This window comes from Hyperolius riggenbachi, chromosome 8 (assembly GCF_040937935.1).
Source record: "Hyperolius riggenbachi isolate aHypRig1 chromosome 8, aHypRig1.pri, whole genome shotgun sequence".
NCBI lineage: Eukaryota > Metazoa > Chordata > Amphibia > Anura > Hyperoliidae > Hyperolius > Hyperolius riggenbachi.
The window spans coordinates 174,808,874-174,825,332 of NC_090653.1; the positions used below are offsets into that span (position 1 = coordinate 174,808,874).

The 16,459-nt window shown below is 46.9% G+C and overlaps 1 protein-coding gene across 1 annotated transcript in view; it reads left to right on the forward strand.

Moving 5' to 3' along the window:
• The window catches only part of LOC137527192 (rho GTPase-activating protein 20-like), a 275,894-nt gene that overhangs the window by 246,198 nt on the left and 13,237 nt on the right, over window positions 1–16,459 (forward strand). Inside the window, exons 13-14 of the mRNA XM_068247674.1 lie at window positions 2,805–2,994; window positions 13,564–13,681. Of these exons, the coding sequence (XP_068103775.1) occupies window positions 2,805–2,994; window positions 13,564–13,681 (308 nt within the window). The remainder of the gene's footprint in view (window positions 1–2,804; window positions 2,995–13,563; window positions 13,682–16,459) is intronic.

Consider the following 16,459-nt stretch of genomic DNA (forward strand, 5'->3'; position numbering starts at 1 on the left):
ATTGGCCACTGCAGCTTAATGGCCTCACAGCAGGGCAGCACAACTCAGCACACAAGTGATAGGGCCCCCCCTATTTTTATCCACCAACAGAGCTTTCTGTTGGTGGGGTCTGATCGCTCCCCCAGTGTTTATTTTTTTCCCCAAAATATTTATATCATTATTTTTATTTTTTAAATAAATGCAAAACAGGCCCGCTGGACCTTAAGCTAATCGTCGTTAGGCGGTCCTGGGGCTGCCGCCGTGGCCACACCCCTCGCCGTGACGCGGTCCACTACTGGTTAAAAAAGTTTTCATTTGCGAGAATTCTCAAATGTTGCATAATACTCTCGCCCCATAGATGGATAGCTTTCCCACACAGGCCTGTTTACAATCACATTATATGTGTGTGTATAAATTTAGAAGAAGCTGTTCAGAAAGTATTTATACAGGAGTCGGAGGCACACAGTATAATGTAAATTATATGTACAGTGGTTTGTACACTGTAATTGCAGGATTTAATGAAAACCATTTCTAAAGAGAATTACCTGATGATTTTCAGTTTAGCTAAGCTGAATACAATACTATCCCATTCTGTTACACAGAGCAGGGACACCAAGAGCCACAAAGGCAACCACTGTATAGGCAGGTGAAGAGATTAGACCTGACCCCACTCAGGATTAAGAAGTCGCTCTCTGTAGATGAGGAAAAAAGGGGTAACACCCCTCCACCAGGGGTGGACTTGATATAGTACAGAGGCGACAAAAGGATAAAAGTATCTAAAAAGTTTAAAACATGAGGAGGCAGTGGTGGACTTACCTCCTCCAAGCAGACACAAAAATTGCCAATGTGTTCTGTCAGAGGTGCCTGGCTCTTCTACTAACCACATATGTTATTGCTCCGTTATTATTGCCTGATGAAGCAGGATCAAACCTGTGAAACTCATTGCATTGTCCCCCGGAGTATGTAAATAAACTTCTTGTATTTAACAAACACATTGGCAATTTTTGTGCCAGCTTGGAGGAGGTAAGTCCACCACTGTATCCTCATGTTTTAAAAAGAGGGGTAAAGAGGCGCCCTAGGTAAATAAAATACATTAAAGAAAACCTGTAATGAGAAAAAACTCCCCTGGGGGGTACTCATTTTGGGTGAGGGAAGCCTCCGGATCCTATTGAGGCTTCTCCCGTCCTCCTCGGTCCCATGGCGGCGGAGATAAAGCTTCCCGAACAGCGGGGATGTGAATATTTACCTTCCCGGCTCCAGCGCAGGCGCAGTATCAGCTCTCCGCTCGGAGATAGGCGGAAATAGCCGATCGCTATCGGCCTGCACTACTGTGCAGGCGCAAGTCTCCTGCGCCTGCACAGTAGAGCGGACCCGACAGAGGTCGGCTATTTTCACCTATCTCCGTGCGGAGAGCCGCAGCAGCACCCCCGCTGGAGCCAGGTAAATAAATCAGCACTTATCAGTGCTTGTCAGACTTGTCGAGGGAGGATTCCGGGCCACTTCGGGGGAGCCAGCGCTGGATTGCTTGCAGCTACAGGGGAGTGGGAAGCCTCATTGGGACCCTGAGGCTTCCCCCTCCCGAGGTGAGTACCCCCCAGGGGAACTTTTTTTTGATACAGGTTCTCTTTAACCTCCTTAGCGGTAACCCCTGCTAGACACAGGGTAAGCCGCCGCAGAGGATTTCTCAGGCCCTGCTGGGCCGATTTGCATCATTTTTTTGTTCAAACACACAGCTAGCACTTTGCTAGCTGCGTGTTTGGTCCGATCACCGCCGCTCGCCGCTGCCCGCCGCGATACAGGCCCCCCCCCACGCATACCCCTTGCGCAGCCTGGTCAATCGCCGCCAGGGTGCGCTATGGGGTGGATCGGGACTCCCTGTGACGTCACGACGTCGATGACTTCACTCCGTTCGGCGCCATGGCGACGGGGGAAGCCCTCAAGGAAATCCCGTTCAGAACGGGATTTCCTTATGGGCAAGCGCGCCAGCGGCGATCAGACGGTATGGGGGGACGCCGCAGGGAGGGGGGAAGCATGTAGCTAGTACTAAGCTAGCTACATGCTAAAAAAAAAAAATAGGTTAAAGAATCATACTGCCAGGAAGGTTAAAAGCAACTAAAATATAAATAAATGAGGTGGCTTACCTCAATGATGACACACTCATATAGGAATGGATATTTATTAGTTAAAAAAAAAGCACATGCCCACTTCCTTAGGTCAAACAAAGTGCCACTAAATGCCAGTAGCCGGATTCAAGGCACCTTATTTTACTAATAAATATCCATTCCTATATGGGTGTGTCATCATTGAGGTAAGCCACCTCATTTATTTATATTTTAGTTGCTTTTAATGTATTTTAGTCACCTTTTTATCCCGTTTTTACTGTGTCTCACTCCATTCGTGGGGTGCTCCTACACCTGACTACTGGTGGTCTCGGACACTATCTAGTTTGCCAGTGTGTAAGAGTTTTTTCAAGAGAGCGACCTTCGTCAGGTCTCCTGGTACCCCAAGTGGAGTCAGGTTTGTGCATCCTCCTGCCTGCAGTGGGCGGTTGCCCTTCTGCAACCCGCCTTTGTGAGTATTATTTCAACACCATTTAGATTTATTCATTAATCTCTGTGACGTACTGCAGCATATGGGCTCCCGTTGTCTCTGTGTTTCTTTCCATAGGGTGCATATACTCACCCTCAACCTTCTTGTTCCTCATGTTTTAAACTTTTTAAATACTTTTATCTTTTTGGCGCTTCTGTATCCATGCTATGCTATCCCATTCTGTTATTGGGGATACACTTTAAGAAACTATTACTGACCAAATATTTAATTTTTAGTTTGTTGGACCAACTTCCGGAAGCAAACTTCAGCTTGCTACAGCACTTATTTGCAGTACTGAATCACATTGAGAAAAGTTCTGAAGAGAACCAAATGACAGCATTGAATCTTGCTCTTTGCATAGCTCCAACTATGCTGTGGTTACCAACTGTGAGTGATCCTGAAGAAGAGAGCAAGTCCACAAAAAAGGTAAAGTCTAACTCCTGTTTAACCCTTTAGCAACCAATTTATTTATAGACTTGCATGTGCTCCAGGGAAATTTATTTTAGCCCATTTCTTTATTTCTTATTTGTTACATTTCCTTGCTACTAACTAGTATTGCTGTAATGTGTATTTATGGCCACTTGTCACAAGGGGGCAGTGTGAGGCAATAACAGAGGACTTCTGCTTTCATTTCCTACATCTTCTGCTAGCAGAGAGACATCAAAGCATTACAAGAATTTACAGCACCACGAGTTCTGCCAACTGAGGTCAAAGGCAGCGCACTTATCTCAAATGAGATAATTCCTTAGAAGCTGCTAATGGGTTAAAGTGAACCCGAGGTTAAAATAAACTGATGAGATAAATAATATATATCCTTCTACTCCTAAAAATGAGCTTTTTAGATATCCCACAGTTTCATTTTATATTCCATAATTTACAAAGTATTTTTACAATACGCTTCCGTGCACTTCCACATACCCGAAACAGGAAGTGACTGAAAGCATGTGTCACTTCCTGTTTGGCTAGATGCCGGAAGGGGAATAACGCATAGTAACATGGTATTCCCTGAAGGCCTGCTTGTGGCTGTGTGGTGCTGCGGGCGCACTGCACCGCAACGATGACACAAAAATACAGTGTGAAACGGGCCTTAGTGTCCCAGAATGAAAATACATGAACTATTGACGGTTTTCTATCTCTCCCCTGCCCTCAGAAATTGTATTCTCCCAGGAAAACTTTGATGGCTGTAATTTGCTTATCAGTGGGGCTTCATATATTTTTGAAAAGGCATCGACAAGCCAGAAGCTGTCACATGCACGCCTAAAAATTAACTCTTTCAGGCAGCAAAAAATTAATTAATTATTAATATGTTTTACACTATACATATACATGTTTATCTCATCTCAGCACAACGTAATGAGAGGAGCACGAGTTATGCACATGCTACGCGCAGCGGTGCAGCAAAGCATGCGCTGCTAACTTACTTGCGCTCCTTCTGAGTAACGGCCGCTCCACTGAACCTGCTCTGAGCCCTGGCGCATCCAGTGGTTTTAATGGACGTGATACCCACTCAATTAGATTGGCCCAATAAGCTGCCTGTCAAGTGACAGGCACCCTCTTGGGCCAACCAAAGTGTAGGGATCACATTCTTTAAAGCCACTGGACCTGCTGGGGCTCAGGGCGAGTTCAGTGGTGTGGCCGTTAGTTAGGAGTCCGGGACATCAGCACACCAGTCAGAATTAAGATGCAACGCACATTTTATTGTGCACTATTCCACATCAAATTCCGACAATTGTTTCGGTGGCCACGCAGGGTCCCCCTTCCTCAAGGCATGTGGTATAATGCAAACACACAAATGACACTTTTATATACCAACCAAATAAATCACCAGGCACCACCCCGAAATCATTCAGTTAGTGACATCATAATTGGCAATTTCCTCCCAAATAACATGTAAACAATTCAGTAATTATAAGTATTTAGGCAATCAGGATCATATGTGCTACTGTACCTTGCTGATCCCTTGTAGCGTGGTCCGCAGAGCGGCAGCAGGCACATGCCTTCAAATGTTCAATCGCCACCATTACATGCTAAGACTGTTAGGCAGTGATTGACAGCTGTCTGAGCTGGTTACATGGCTGTCAACGGAGGAGAGTATCTGCCATAGGGGATCGAGCGGCGTTGCTAGGGCAACTGAGGGCGTTGAAGAACCACGCTCCGTTTTCATTGGTCAGGCTCTCCTCCTCTCACGTGTTGCATCACTACTGATGTAAATGGGAGGTCCCATTGTGAAAGACTTGCCACAATAGGTGATGTAAGGTTACCATAGCAACGCCAGGACGCGACCACCTCCGCATAATATGCGGAAGTACTTACGCATCAACCCCATCCTAATGCGTGTTGGTGAATTATAACAAATGTCACCTGTACTCACAAACCGACTGGCCAAACCTACGCATCAGGTTCCCAAGAAGACAATCAAGGGGAGTCACATAATTGTGAGCGCCTCGCCGCAATAACATTTACAGCATCAGGAACATCAAAATGCATGCAATGAAGTGATTTGCAGAAGTGTGAAGTATTTCTGGCCCCCTGGCATTATTACCTCTGTGGGGTGGGGTACATTTCTATGCATTACTTGACCTTATGGGCAGCATGGGGCAGTGGTGTAGGGATCAGTCACCATAGCAGCCATAGCAACTGCTATGGGGCCCATTGAGAAGTGGGGCCCAGAAGCAATGGCTGCTGGCAATAATAGGGATCCGCAGTAGGCGCCCTAAGGTGCAGTGCAAAGGAGAGACATTATCTACATTTGAGGGTACGTAATACTGGGGGCCTCTTTGGCTATCTATAGTGATGGGGGGTATCTAGTATTGGAAGCCCCTCTGACTACCCATACTGGGGGGGGGGGGGTTACCTAATACTGTGACACCTCTGGCTACGTATACTGCGGGGCTATCTATTTCTGGATGCTCCTCTGGCTTATACTGGGGGCTACCTAATACTAAGTGTGCCTCTGGCTACCTTTAGTGGGGATCACTTCTGGCTGGTTGTATTGGGGGTCTTCCTAATACTGGGGGTACCTGTGGCTACCAATACTGGGGGGTTGCCTAATTCTGGGGGGCACTTCGGGCTACCTAACTGGTGTGTGTGTGTGTGGGAGTGAGAAGGGGGGGAAAAAGTTGCCATATCATTTTTAAAAAAAATTTGCGGGGGTGTCATCAACCAAATTTGAGGGGCCCCATGATTTCTAGCTGAGCCCCTGCATGCTGGCATAGTGATTAGCGCTCTCACCTTGCAGCGGTCCCCAGTTTGATTCCAGCCAGGGCACCATCTGCACGGACTTTGTAAGTTCTCCCCGTGTCTACATGGGTTTCCCCCAGGCACTCCAGTTTCCTCCACATTCCAAAAACAGATACGTTAATTGACTTCCCCCTAAAGGAAAAAAATTGTCCCTAGACTACGACACATATACTACAGTAGACATATGACTATGGTAGGGATTACAGTAGATTGTGAGCCCCCTCTGAGGGACAGTTAACCTCCTGAGCGATAATCCCGAGCTGAGCTCGGGGTATATCGCGCAGGAGGATTTCTCAGGCCCTGGTGGGCCGATTTGCATAATTTTTTTTTTGTTACACGCAGCTAGCACTTTGCTAGCTGCGTGTAACTTCCGATCGCCGCCGATCCGCCGCCGCTCGCCGTGCCGCGCAGCCCCCCCCCTACCCGACCCCTTGCGCAGCCTGGCCAATCAGTGCCAGGCAGCGCTGAGGGGTGGATCGGGACTCCCTCTGACGTCACGACGTCCATGACGTCGGTGACGTCATCCCGCCCCGTCGCCATGGCGACCGGGGAAGCCCAGCAGGAAATCCCGTTCTGAACGGGATTTCCTGCTTACTCTGATCGCCGAAGGCGATCGGAGTGGGTGGGGGGATGCCGCTGCGCTGCGGCTATCATGTAGCGAGCCCTGGGCTCGCTACATGATTTAAAAAATAAAAAATTTTAAAAAATAGTGCTGCGCCACCTCCTGGGCGATATAATTGTATCGCCCAGAGGGTTAAACGACAAGACAACATACTCTGTTTAGTCGGCAGGGTCTGACTGGGACACTAAGGACCGACCAGGAAAGTTTCAGGTCAGAGACCTCCAGATAAAATAATTAAGTAGCAAGGTGATTTATAATGAACAAAATAAATAGTCAGGTGCATCAAAATAACATAATTTAGTAGCCAAATGGTCCCTGTATACATAAATTAAGTATCAATGTTCCACAGAAAACATAAGCCATATGCCCATATATGTCAGTATTAGGTAGCCAGTGCTGGCTGGGGAGGGCTGGGTGCTTTGCTGGGTGATACTGCCAGCAATGCAGGATGGTCTTAGAGTATGCAGGGCCTGAGGCAAGTGTCATATGAAGGGCCTAGAGCCTGAGTATAGTTGCCCCCAGTATAGGTAGCCAGATATAAGTGTCCCCAGTTTAGGTAGTTAGATATTGGCGCTCCCAGTTTAGGTAGCAAGTTATTGGTGTCCCCATTATAGGTAATTAGCTATAGGTGCCCCCAATATAGGTAGACACTTATAGGTGTTCCCAGTATAGGTACTTAGCTATAGATGTCACCAGTATAGGTAGCAAGTTATAAGTATCACTAGTATAGGTAGCTAGGTCTATAGGTATCCCCAGTATAGGTAGCCAGGTCTATAGGTGTCCCCAGATTAGGTAGCCAGGTCTATAGGTGTCCCAGATTAGGTAGCCAGGTCTATAGGTGTCCCAAGTATAGGTAGCCAGGTCTATAGGTGTCCCCAGTTTAGTTAGCCAGTTCTAGAGGTGTCCCCATTTTAGTCAGCTTGGTCTATAGGTGTCCCCAGTTTAGTCAGGTCTATAGGTGTCCCCAGTTTAGTTAGCCTGGTCTATAGGAGTCCCCAGTATAGGTAGCCAGGTCTATAGGTGTCCACAGTTTAGTTAGCCAGGTCTATAGATGTCCCCAGTTTAGTCCGGTCTATAGGTGTCCCCAGTTTAGTTAGCTAGGTCTATAGGTGTCCCCAGTTTAGTTAGCCAGGTCTATGGGAGTCCTCAGCATAGGTATCCAGGTCTATATGTGTCCCCAGTTTAGGTAGCCAGGTCTATAGGTGTTCCCAGTATAGGTGGCCAGGTCTATAGGAGTCCCCAGTATAGGCAGCCAGGTCTATAGGTATCCCCAGTATAGGTAGCCAGGTCTATAGGTGTCCCCAGATTAGGTAGCCAGGTCTATAGGTGTCCCCAGTTTAGTTAGCCAGGTTAACAGGTGTCCCCAGACTAGGCAGCCAGGTCTATAGGTAGCCTGGAAGGGGGAGCAGCGTGGGCACAGAGCAGCGGGGAGTAGTGTTGTCCGGATCATGAACGATTTGGATCTTTGATCCGAATCTATTTTGTGAGTCGAATCATCTGAATCATCAAAATGAGTGATTCGGATCGCAAAAGGGGCGGGGCCAGGAGCGACATGCCCCCTCTCCGCCGGCAGCGGGGTCCTGGAAGCAGAGCTGAGATGGATCGCTCTGTTGGATGGGAGGCAGCCTTGCAGGGAGACAGGTAGAGGAGAGAGAGGGGACATGGGTGCCACTGCCAGATATGTGTGGAGCACACATACTGGCTATAACGTGCTGCTGATTACAGGCTGTCTGTTCCATAGTTGTGCACAGTGAACACATTGGAAGCTTTTGGCTCAGCACAGCTCAGTAACTTTGCAGGCACTGTGATTGCAGCGCAATATGATCCTCCTGCACTCGGCTCTAAACAGCTGCACTTTACTTCTGGGAATGCTTTCTTTCACTGTGCGACGTTTGCATTCAAAGTACACAGATGAGCATATAGGTGAAATACATGTAAAGCATATGATTGCAGCATGTGGGTATTGTGTGCAAGCAAACATTTCTGCTCTCTGCTCGTCCCTCCTCCCTTCTCTGTCCACTCCCTGCCCTGTGTCCATCTTCTCCCCTTCTCTGAGTGTCCACCCTCCTCCCCTTCTCCTGTCCTGCTAGTCATTTCACCCCCGAATGCTTCGGTAGTAAAATGATCCGAGATTCGGATCAAAGATCCGGATATTTTCAATGATCCGATTTGAATCATCCGGATCATTGAAAAGATCCGAACTTCCCATCTCTAGCGGGGAGGGGACCAGTCCCCCCCCCTCACTGGAGGCCAGCCCTTCCACACTCCCCCCTCCACACCAGAATATAGTGAAGGGCAGGCAGAGGCAGCAAGCGGGTAACCGATCAACTTACGTCTTTCTGGTTCCTAGGCTTCCCGCTCTGCATGCCTCTGCTCTGGTCTAGTCTTCTCTGCTGTCCAATCACGCTCTCACAGGAAGCACAGTGAGAGCGTGATTGGACAGCAGAGAAGACCAGACCAGAGCAGCAGCACGCAGAGCGGGAACCAGGAAGTAGTAAGTTGTTCGGTTCCCCACTCGCTGCCGCTCTGGTCTGGAGGGGGAAGCGTGGAAGAGGGGGCCCCAGGTAAGGGAGGGTAGGGGGAGACTTCCCCACTGTTCTGTGCCCACCGCTGCTCCTCCTTCCTGCGCTGTGCCCCCTCCTGCAGTGCTCGGTGCCCCCCAGGAACACTAAAAGGGCGGCCTGCCGGGCACAATCCCAAGCTCCCGCCGGCCCTGTCCGTCCCTATCATGTGCTATGTAAATACTAAATTATTGTTATTATTATTTAGATCAAGTGTACCTGTAAGCCTTCATAGTGGTGGCACTGGGCAGTGAAGAAATTGTTACATTGAGTGTAATCCTGACATCTGAGGAAATAAATGTACAGAAAGTGTGTCCTACAGGGACTTAACCATAAAGTTGATGTAGATGATAGAGATGGCTCGAACCTCCGATTTTGGGTTTGCGAACCTCGACCGTGAAATTCCGCAAAAGTTTCAGTTTGTGCGAACCAGGCTAACTGCAATAGACTTCAATGGGCAGGCGAACTTGAAAAACTACAAACACTGTTTCTGGCCACAAAAGTGATGGAAAAGATGTTTCAAGGGGTCTAACACCTGGAGGAGGGCATGGCGGAGTGGTATACATGCCAAAAGTCCTGGAGAAAATTACGGATTTGACGCACAGCAGAGTTATAATCCCTAAAGGGCAGAAATCACATTGCATTCCTAAATTGGAGGCATAACGTTCTTGAAAACATCTTGCGTGTGTAGACATGGATCAGCAGGTAGTGTAAGTAGTGTATTGCTTCACACTGACAGTCCAAACTCACTGTATAATGCACCACAATCAGCTGTTTGTGTAGTGATGGCCGTGTTGGACTGGTGCGCACAATGGCCAGAGTGCAGGCGTTGGCAGTTTTCAAGCCCATATGGTCGGGCTGAGGTAGCTCAATGACAGAACAACAGTGACTGGGTGTCAGCTGTTTGAATTTGGTCTGTTGCGTCTGGCTTGCGTATCACAATGAAGCAATCACCTATATGAGTGTGTTGTGGGCGTGCCCCACAACACACTCATATAGGTCATTGCTTCATTGTGATACGCAAGCCCCTTCACCGCGGCAAGGTAATGATCACGAAGGTAAATTGACACATGTACATGCCTTTTATTTTGTTGTTGCAGCTGCAGTGCAGCCAGAAAAATTAGGCAGGTCTGTACACGCACCAGAAAAATTATTATTCTTTTTGTTAGCGGCCTTAAAAATTCAGGAATCCACCTGGAATCCTGGACCCTGTTGGTGATGGCGGAGAAGGCAGTCAAGCGGCCTGCAGGCAAAGATGCTGTGTGGGGACTGACTTAGTCTTGGGGCAGGCAGCAGCAGCCTGCATGCAGAGATGCTGTGTGGCGACTGACTTAGTCTTCGGGCAGGCAGTAGCTCTCCGGCATCCATGCCTCATTCATTTTGATAAAGGCACTGAACACGTTTTTGACCTAGGCGACTTCTCTTCTCATTGACAATGCCTCCTGCTGCGCTAAAGGTCCTTTCTGACAGGACGCTAGAGGCAGTGCAAGCCAGAAGTTGGATGGCAAATTGTGACAGCTCTGGCCACAGGTCAAGCCTGTGCACCCAGTAGTCCAGGGGTCCAGATTGGGAGCCTGAGAAACTGCTACCACCACGCATCCAAAAGACCCAATGTGCTGTATAAGTAATGTACCTGCCCTGACCGCGCTTTGCAGAGCAAGCATCGGTGGTCAGATGGACCCTTGACCCAACGCTGTGTGCCAGAGATGACACCACTTGCCTTTCAACTTCACGGTACAGTTTGGGTATCGCCTTTCTAGAAAAATAATTGCGGCCTGGTATCTTCCACTGTTGTGTCCCAATCACCACAAATTTTCGGAAGGCCTCAGAGTCCACCAGCTGGTATGGTAAAAGATGGCGAGCTAACGGTTCCGCTAAGCCAGTTGTCAGATGCCAGGAAGAGGAGGAGGAGGAGAGATTTTGTTTTTTAGCTTCCAAAACCGGTTGGAAGCATTTTAAGGCCACTTCCGGTTTTCAATCCGGATATCTGAATCCGACCGGATATTGGGTTCGGATATCCGATTCTACTCGGATACCCAAAAGTTCGGATTCGGATATCCGATTTGGCTCCGGATATCTGTGTATCCGGATCCGAATCTATTTGGATTTTAAAAATTGGTATCCGAGCACACCTGACTGCTTATATAATACAATGTGCAGTCACGCAGATGCAGAGAAATGTATGCAGTGACTGGTGGTATAATATAATGTGCAGTCACACAGATGCAGTGAAAGGTATACACTGACTGGTGGTATAATACAATGAGCAGTCACACAGATGCAGTGAAAGGTATGCACTGACTGCTGTATAATGATGAGACTTTATCCTATAACGAGAATCTGTTATGGAGGGCAAGTCTGCCATCCATTCAAGTGAAAGGTATGCACTGACTGGTATATAAAACAGTTTGCAGTCACACAGATGCAGTGAAAGGTATGCAGTGACTGGTGGTATAATACAATGTGCTGTCACACAGATGCAGTGAAAAGGTATGCACTGACTGATATATAAAACAGTGTGCAGTCACACAGATGCAGTGAAAGGTATGCAGTGACTGGTGGTATAATACAATGTGCGGTCACACAGGTGCAGTGAAAAGGTATGCACTGACTGGTATATAAAACAGTGTGCAGTCACATAGATGCAGTGCAAGGTATGCAGCGACTGGTGGTATAATACAATGTGCAGTCACACAGATGCAGTGAAAAGGTATGCACTGACTGGTATATAAAACAATGTGCAGTCACACAGATACAGTGAAAAGGTATGCCCTGAATGTGCTGGGCCTGGCACAGTATAGCAATTAGCAAGTGCCTGCTGCGACAGACAGGGCTGTATATGCAGTGTCAGTGGCACACACACACACAAAAAAAAAACTCATCACAAGAACATTAGCTCTCAAAAGAGCTTTTTTTGTGGAGCTTTTCAGCAACAAATATCAGCAAGGAGCAAGCTAACAATACCTAACGCTTTCCCTATCTGTGCAGCAACCTCTCCCTTCTCTCACTAAAGCAGGCAGCAGACAGAGTGAGAAAATGGTCGATGCTGCTGCCTTTTATAAGGGGGGGGGGGGGCGGCTGTCCAGGAGGGAGTGCAGCCTGATTGGCTGCCATGTGTCTGCTGACTGTGATGTAGAGGGTCAAAGTTTAGCCCAATGATGTAGTATAGTGGGCGGGTCGAAATCGCTATATGTTCGCATTTTGACGCGAATGCGAACCCCCGTTGTTCGCGTGAACAAGTTCACCAGCAAACCGTTCGGGCCATCTCTACTATATGATCAGTCACAGCCAACATAAAGTGCGTAGAGCCCTAGAGTGCGATATCCTTTGCCACCACCCGCCTAACTAGTATCACGGCCTATGCTGCTTCATCATATTCTCTGAGGCAACTACCTCAACTTCACAGGTGAGACCCTGTAGGAGGCATTTTCTGTACTTTCATTAGTATTATTAACAGGGCCATGGAATCTGTTTCGTTTATTGCATGAATTTGGCTGAAAACCTAAATCTACATCAACAGCAACAGCCTTTTTTTTTTAGGAGACTTCTCTACAATAAATTGTGTTACATTGATGCACTTTACCATATATACATTATTTATCAAGCACACTATATATTTATAGATATTTATTTAGTTTTGTGATTATCATTTTGCATTGATTATTTTCTAAGGACGTTAGCCACATACTTTTTTAGCTCCTTCATTGTACATAATCACTGGAAGTAGTTTATCTACTGTTGCTATATATACTGTATTTTAAACATTTAAAATTATCTTATTTTATTTTTAGGGTATGTCTCTCTAAAGAAAAAATCTTTTTGTTATATTCACTTATTTGAACGGTGACTGTGTTTAGGGATAGATCTTTTTCTTGTCATGCACTCATTATATTATTATGAGACAGCAATTCTTTCCTTTAGGTTTAGTGTCTTCAGTTAAATGTACTGTAGGTTATTTTAAAGGACCACTATCATGAAAAAAATGTAAATTTAAAGTACATGTAAACACATACAAATAAGAAGTACATTTATTCCATAGTTAAATGAGACATACAGTAAATTACTTTTCTCCTATGTTGCTATCATTTACAGTAGGTAGTAGAAATCTGACAGAACTGACATATTCAGGACTAGTCCATCATGGAGGATTCTCAGCATGGCCTTTATTGTTTATAAATACACTCTCTCAAAACATGCTGCCCAGCCTCACTGTTCGCTACATACCTTTTTTGGCAGTTGGACGGAGCAACTTCCATTTGCTAAGTGCTTTTGAAAGAAAACCTTGAGAATTCCCCATGAGGAGATGGGGTAGTCCAAAACCTATTGGTTCTGTCAGATTTTTACTACCAGCAGCATAGGAAAAATAATGTATGGCTCATTTTACTCTGGAAGAAATGTAATTATTAGTTGTATGTGTTTATATGTACAGTATTTTACATTTTAGGATTTTCCCAATAGTGGTCCTTTAATGTTGTGGCTGATCAGTGTGTGTAGGTATATATGTTTTTATGTATTAATAATATTTTTTACTGCAATAATATCAATCTGTTTGTCATTGGTTTATGCATACAGGTAGCTCTGCTGGTGCAATTTCTGATAGAGAATTATCAGCTTATCTTTGAACAAGATGCTGCTCTTTTGTTTAGCAAATACATTCAGCAAGGATCAGGAAGCACCAATGACTTATCAGGTAAATTATTGTTCAGCATTTCAGTCTTTTTATATGAATATTTAATATGTGCTGTTGTTTATGGATAACAATTAGCAGATTCCAGAGTGTAGTTCAGTTGCAAAAAACACTGTTTACCAGGGCCGGGCCGAGGCATAGGCTGGAGAGGCTTCAGGCTCAGGGCTCAGTGTAGGAGGGGGCGCAGAATTCATTCAGCTGTCATTTCTAATTGTGTTTGAAGCAGAAAGAAATAAGAAAAGGGGATACATGGCAGTGACTGCAAGCCAGATAACTAGATAGTTAAGGTGTTGGGGAGGTTGTGGGCCCTGTGGCGCCTCTTAGGGCCTGTTCAGACTATGTGCGTTCCTAGACGTTTTCAGGGAACGTGTCTGGGTACCAAAAACGCATAGAAACGGCTCCTAATGCTTTTGAATGGGCTAGTTCACATGTATGCGTATGAGACGCATACGCTTCTCATCCGCATTGCTGCACGCAGTTCTGTGCGTCACGCATAGAAACGGACGCAATGAAAGTCTATGGACGCGTATCAAAAACGCGTACTATTGCGTTTTTAGCGTCCGTTTCCCTCTGCGGTTCCCATAATTCTTTTTTTTCCCCTGGGTCACGTGTGTGTGCAAAACGCAATAGAATACGCATTAGAACGCAAGAAAAACGCATGCGTTTTTCAACTTGCGTTTCTTTGATTTTAAACGCATTCTTCATACACAGATAGTCTGAACAGGCCCAGTCTAATAGCAATCAGTGTTTGATGGCTCGGGTGGCAGGAATGGAGGGGCACACTTTGGTGTCTCAGCCTTGGGTGCTGGAGGACCTTGTCCCGGCTCTGCTGTTTACTATAAGAAAAAAAGCACCTTTGCTTTTATCTAGAACTATAATTAAAGCAATGGCAATATATTTGAGGTAATTTAGATATTATAAACCTGCAGAAAGTAAGCAAGGATAAAGGCTCGTGCACACGCCTGACTGCAGCCAATGACGAGACTGTCGGCACCTCCCGCTGGGCGGGTTTTCAGTAGACAGTACAGCGTGTGTACAGTCTGTTGGCGGACTGATAAGGCTGTTTCTGAACGATCCGCCCGGCGGATCGTTCAGGAACAGCCTTATCAGTCCGCCGACAGACTGTACACACGCTGTACTGTCTGCTGAAAACCCGCCCAGCGGGAGGTGCTGACGGACCCGTCGTTGGCTGCAGTCAGGAGTGTGTACGAGCCTTAAAGAGAACCAGAGTTGTAGAAATTTTTTTTATACATACCTGGGGCTTCCTCCAGCCCCATAAGCCTGGATCGTTCCCACGCCGCTGTCCTCTGCTGCCTCTATACGCCGGCACCGGGTCCCGTACTCCAGGCCAGTTGAGCCAGTTGAAGCAAGCGCACTGTGTCACTGCCAGCGAACGTGGCCAATTGTCCGCATCACAGGGGCTCCCTCCATATACGTACGCATGCGCCTCCATACTGTGCAGGCGCATGCGTACGTATATCGAGGGAACCCCTGTGATGCGGAAAATTGCCCGCATCCGCCGGAAGTGACGGGACCCGGTACCGGCGATTGAGGCAGCAGAGGACGGCGGCGTGGGAGCGATCCAGGCTTATGGGGCTGGAAGAAGCCCCAGGTATGTATAGTAGCTTTTCCTATTTTTTAGTTTGCTCCGTCTCTGGTTCCCTTTAAGGCGCAGTTCACATTAGCATTCCGTGCCAAAACAGGGACTGTTTCTGGCCACAAAAGTGATGAAAAGTTGTTTGAAGGGGTCTAACACCTGCACTGTGGCATGCCGGAGGGGGATCCATGCCAAGTCCAAGTCCGACCACAAATTACGGAGTTAGCGCAAAGTCGGGTTTTAATCCCTAAAGGGCAGAAATCAAATTACATTCCTACAAATTGTGCAATGGATTGGCACTGTGCGTGCAACTTAATGTAGCAACAGCAGTAGTGTGCACACAGCTCTGAGTGTCAGTGGGCTGTGGAGTATCACACACAGAGAAATGCAATAGTACTATCAGAATACAGTGAAATAATAATGTACTGGAGTGGTTCTGTGCGTGCAACTCAATGTAGCAACAGCAGAAGTGTGCACACAGCTCAGGGAGTCAGTGGGCTGCGGAGTGTCACACACACAAAAAAACCAACACAGGAGACCGATATGCTAGCCCTGAAAAGGGCTGTTTGGGGTGCTTCTACAGCAAGTGAGAAACAAGAACACAGGCCTAGCTAATGTTTTCCCTGCAGCAAGTCTGTCCCTGCTCTCACGAACAGTCAGCAGCCAGCAAAGAATGAATCCAATATGGCCAACGCAACTGCTTTTTAATAGGAGGATGGGGAATCTAGGAGGGAGTGGTAGCTAATTGGCTGCCATATGTCTGCTGACTGTGAGGTAAGGGGTCAAAGTTTGGCTCCATGATGATGTATAGGGGCGGTTTGAACATGTCATATGTTCACAGTTCGCCGAGAACGCGAACAGTGGAAACTCGCCTGGAACTGTCCACCGCCAAACTGTTCGGCCCATCTCTAATGGTGATTGGCTGGCTGCAGAACAGCTGCAAACTAACAAGGAAGTGAAGGAGACGTGATCGCCGGGGGCCAGGTAATGTATACTAAGGCCCCTGCCTCTCTCACACTGACGTACATTTGAAAAGGGTGCCTGGAAAAAAGGGCGCCTGATATAGATGAAAAAAGGCAGATTCGGCTAGAAAGGGGGCCTGGTGTAGCCAAAATGGCAAATCCAGCTACAAAGTGTAGCCAAAATGCCAAATTTGTCTACACAGGGCACTTGTTGTAGCCGAA